The sequence below is a fragment of the Eriocheir sinensis genome, chromosome 14 (assembly GCF_024679095.1).
Source record: "Eriocheir sinensis breed Jianghai 21 chromosome 14, ASM2467909v1, whole genome shotgun sequence".
In the NCBI taxonomy this organism is placed as follows: Eukaryota; Metazoa; Arthropoda; class Malacostraca; order Decapoda; family Varunidae; genus Eriocheir; species Eriocheir sinensis.
Genome location: NC_066522.1, coordinates 14,915,253 through 14,920,252, shown reverse-complemented (window position 1 = coordinate 14,920,252; position 5,000 = coordinate 14,915,253). Strand labels below are relative to the sequence as shown.

Genomic DNA, 5,000 nt, shown 5'->3' with positions numbered 1-5,000 from the left:
TCTCTTGTATAGATAAGATTATTCGTATTGTTTTACTCTCATATAAAAAAAAACAATTGTAAATAAACAGGGAGTGGAGGAAGGATAAGGTCAGGTGACATCTAAACATGGCATGCGTTGTAAAGTTGTCAGACACAGTGAACAGGACGAGACTGACGTGACGGCAGAGAGAAAAAAACACTGACGCACACTCATAGAATTAAGTGAACAAGTTCCGCTTTTGACAGTATTTTTTCCATAACTATAAAAAAGAAAGAGTGCATGAGTTGTACCGTTACCTCTTTTCCAAACCACGTCATTCAATTACATGCGATGCTAAAAGGAAATGGCTTTTTTTTTCTTTTCCTTCATTATCAAAAGAGAAAGTCAGGGTTGGATCATGTGACAAGTAAGGAAGTGACTCACTGACGCAAGTGGATGAGATCACTCCAACTGATTTGCCTGGAGAAGCTTAATAAAGTTGAATACACATGTAAAAGAAAATGTAATCACTATTATATTCAGAAAGCTCTTGATAATAAATGAAGTGAAGAACAAGGCTGGAAATGTGTGTGTGTGGGGGGGTGGGGGGGTGGGGGGGGGTGCGATGGTGATGGTGCGTGGGACTTGGTTACATCTATAGCAATGCATTTATCAGCCACTCTTCAAATCATCTCTTCAAGACATCCACAGCTTAACTCGTAGCCCTATTATTTTATTAAACCCTCAAAACCTCAACGGTACATATTAATAGATATATTTTTACCTGCTACACTTCTCAAATCGCCTCTCCACGACGTAAATACCTACAGTTATCAACGTCCAATCTTTTCTAAATCTCTCAAACATCCTCTAATCACAAGCAATCTATCAACACTCAGATAACATTTCTATCTATGACTCTATGGTCGTTATTTTTAGACGGTTCCGCCTCGCACATCAACTATTTCCAAAGACCGAAAAGGAGATTAATCGGGTTTTCATAAGTGTTTTTTTTTCACGTTAATGCTACAGAAGAAGGGTCAAACTACCATCAGGGGCATTAAACTACACATGGAAATGCCTAAAACTCCCACGAAAGACCTGTCATATGCGTGTGCTTAGGCGCCGAAATGTCTGAGAATACGGCTCTATGTCTCCTTCCTCCCCTTCTGCAGGTCTGAGATGCGTGTCCGTGTTACCGCCGAGGACCAGGGCCGCGTCGTCACCTGCGAGGCTGACAACGGCCTGGGCGTCACTGTGGCCACCAACATCACTCTGGACGTGCTGCGTGAGTGTGTCTAGCATTACCTGCCTCTCTCTCTCCCTCCCTGAAGCCTGCCTAGACCTTAATGCATTTGGGTATTCTCTCTCTCTCTCTCTCTCTCTCTCTCTCTCTCTCTCTCTCTCTCTCTCTCTCTCTCTCTCTCTCTCTCTCTCTCTCTCTCTCTCTATCTCTCTATATCACTCTCTCTCTCTCTCTTTATCTTCTATTTCTATCATGTTTTATCTCTTTATTTTCCTTTTTCTCTTATTTTCTTTTCCTTCCCTTCATTGGTTGTCTATCTGCTTAAAATTGGCTCTGTCTTATTCGTGTTTACCTATTCTTTCTCATTCCTTTTTTTCTTTATTCTCATAGTTTCTCTTCATTCATCTTCTCTTCTCTTCTCTTCTCTTCTCTTCTCTTCTCTCTCTCTCTCTCTCTCTCTCTCTCTCTCTCTCTCTCTCTCTCTCTCTCTCTCTCTCTCTCTCTCAACCAATCTATTAAGCTTTTATGTAGTTTATTTTTAATCCCACTACCAAGACTTTTCTAGTTCCTCTTCCTCCTCCTCTTTCTCTCATTCTCCTTCCCCTCATCATCATCCTCGCCTCTTCCATCCCCTCTTTTTCTCTTTCTTTCTCATTCTCTTTTCACCGCACCAAACTTTTCTTTATCCCTTCTCTCGCCTTCCTTCTTCTTCCCCTCTCTCTCTCTCTCTCTCTCTCTCTCTCTCTCTCTCTCTCTCTCTCTCTCTCTCTCTCTCTCTCTCTCTCTCTCTCTCTCTCTCTCTCTCTCTCTCTCTCTCTCTCTCTCTCTCTCTCTCTCTCTCTCTCCTCACTCACTCACTCACTCACTCACTCACTCCCTCATTCTCTCTCTCTCTCTCTCTCTCTGTATTCCCTCTTCATACTCCCTCTGTGCATCGTCTTCCGCCTCCTTCTTTCATAACCTCGATCTCCTTCTCTGGGCGGTTCTTCACTTGGTTTTTACTCTCCTCTTTTATCACTTTCTTACGCCCTCCTTCTCCCTTCTTGATGCTCTCTGTCTTCCTCTGTCTTCCTCGCGCGTACAGGTGATGCACGTCTCCTCACACAGGGTCAGGGGGTGGTGGGGGAGGGTCGGGGAGGGTGAGGGAAGGTGAGGGAGTATTCTCGCAACCTTTTTTTTTCAGTTTTACCTCTCCCCCTCTTGCCTTGCCTTGCCTTGCCTTTCCATCCTCATCCAACACCTCCTTGACATCTCCTCCTACTCCTCCCCCTCCTTCTCTTCCACCTCTCTCTCTTCTCTCTTATTTTTCTTTCAATCTTCTTTCTCTTTCCCTCTTCCCTCCCCTTGTGATATCTTAATGTCCACCAGTCCCTCCCTTCGTTGTTTTTTTTTTATCCGTTCTCTCTCTCTTTCTTTCGCTTTGTCTCTCTCTCCCTCTTTCACTCTTCCTCTTATTCTCTCTCTCTCTCTCTCTCTCTCTCTCTCTCTCTCTCTCTCTCTCTCTCTCTCTCTCTCTCTCTCTCTCTCTCTCTCTCTCTCTCTCTCTCTCTCTCTCTCTCTCTCTCTCTCTCTCTCTCTCTCTCTCTCTCTCTCTCTCTCTCTCTCTCTCTCTCTCTCTCTCACCTACACCACCACCCTACTACTACTGCCATCAAGTAAAAAAAAAGAAAGAGAAAAAAAGAAAGAAAGAAAGAAAGAAACACAGGACAGAGAGCCGATGGGAAAAAATCTCGAGCAAAGGAATAAAAAGAAAAGGGAAAAAAAGGGAGAGGGGCGGCAGGACAAGGATGGGACAGGAGAGGGGGGCGGAACTGGGGGGGGAGGACGAGGAGGGCAGAGAGCAATACTGTCGCGATTTGATAACACGGAGATAAAAGTTCGCAGTATCTGAAATGGCATCGAAAATAACGGCTCTAGCATTGCGGGGAAGGGGGGAGGGGAGGGCTAATGGGGCGGGGGAGGAGGTTGGTAAGGCAGGGCACGGAGCTGGCTGGCTTGGGGGAAGGGAGAGGAACGCAATGGGAGAGTGAGTATAGGGGAGGGGAGGGAAGGGGAGAGGGTAGTGGAGGTGGTGGTGATGGAAGAAGCGAAGTCAAGGCAAGGGAAGGGAAGGTAAGGGAAGGGAAGGGGGTCATGTCTCGATTACTAAGGCTGTTGTTATTGTTGTTAGTGTTGTTGGTGTGTGATCGTGGTAGTGGTAGTGGTAGATGGTGTGATTGTAGTTGAATTAATGGTTGTAGTCGCACTTAGACTGTCGTTGTGGAAATGTACATAGTTGCGATAAATGCTAGTGTGGTATAGTGAATTATGGAAGATGCGGACCGTGAGCAATGAATGGTGTAGTATGGTGATGTGAAAGGACTGATAGTGATGTAGTGTAATGTGGCAGTATGGTGGGGATGTGTCTAGTATGATGTGGCGTGGTGTGGTGTGACATGCTGTGTTGTCGAGTGGTGTGGCGTGGTGTGTCATGGTGTGGTGTGGCGTGGTGTGGTGTGACATGCTGTGTTGTCGAGTGGTGTGGCGTGGTGTGTCATGGTGTGGTGTGGCGTGGTGTGGTGTGACATGCTGTGGTGTCGTGTGGTGTGGCGTGGTGTGTCATGGTGTGGTATGGTGTGGTGAGGCAATGAGCAAGCTTCTTAAGCATCAATACAGCTGAGAGTGGGGAAGGAAGTTGACGGAGGAGATGAGAGAGAGAAGATGAAGGAGGAGAGTGGCTGGGAGAGAGGGCGAATCAAGAGAAGGAGAGGAAAGGAGAGGAGAGGAGAGGAGAAGCTGATGGCGAAAGAGGCAGAGAGATAGAGGGATAGATAGAGAGAGAGAGAGAGAGAGAGAGAGAGAAAGGGAAAGATAAATAGATAGAAAGAGAGGTAAACAGGGAGGAAAGATTGACGGCGGAAATGACCTAGGAGGAATTTCTTCAAGTATTTCATAAGACGTGTCTAGTAAATTACTCGCACCGTCACTAGATATTCTCCTTTAACCCCTCTCTCCTTTCTTCTCTCCTTTCCCCTTCCTTCCTTTCTTACCCACCACACTCCTTCCCTTCTCTCACTCTTTCTTCCTTCCTTCCTTCCTTCCTTGATAACCTCTTTACCCCCCTAACTTTCCTCTATACTTCCCTAACACACACACTCTTTCATCATCCCTTTTCCTTCCCTTCCTCCTTCCTTCTTTACCCATCACTCCTTCCCCTCCCTCTTCCTTTTACTTTCTATATCGTCTATCACGCACACCCAACGATCGCAGACTACCGCCCAAACCCGCCCAAACCCGCCCGAAACAGCCCAAGCCAGCCGCTCACATCCTCGTCATTCCTCGCCCTTTACGCCGCCCGCCTCTCCATCTCCCTCAGTCCTCAGCACCTCCTTATGGGCATTCGTCTTGATGGCAGAGCTTTTCTCCCGCGGAAGCTGCGATGCTGGGAAGAATATCTCGCTTTTTATTACGGGTTTTTTTTTCTCGCTCCTTCTCTCTCCTCTCTCTCTCTCTCTTCTAGTCTCATCTCGTCTCGTAGTGTCTCTTCCTTTTTCTCATATTCTTTTTTACCTTTCTCTTATCCTTTCTCCTCTTCTTCTATCCTTTCTTCTTCTCTTCTATCATCTCTCCTCCCTCTCGTTTCGCCATGTTCATTCTATCTCCTCTTCTCTTCTTTTATGCTATCCTATCCTTTCTTCTTCTTCTTCTCTCCTCTCCTCTCTCTTTCTCTCTCTTTATAGGCCATCAGAAAAAGTTGGCATACATAACATTAAAAAGGAAAATACATCCACATGAGATACAGAAAAGAAAAAAG

At 46.0% G+C, this 5,000-nt stretch overlaps 1 protein-coding gene across 1 annotated transcript in view; it reads left to right on the top strand.

Moving 5' to 3' along the window:
- Window positions 1–5,000, top strand: part of LOC126998316 (nephrin-like) — a 135,529-nt gene that overhangs the window by 80,166 nt on the left and 50,363 nt on the right. The window contains exon 11 of the mRNA XM_050859802.1: window positions 1,137–1,249. Within this exon, the coding sequence (XP_050715759.1) occupies window positions 1,137–1,249 (113 nt within the window). The remainder of the gene's footprint in view (window positions 1–1,136; window positions 1,250–5,000) is intronic.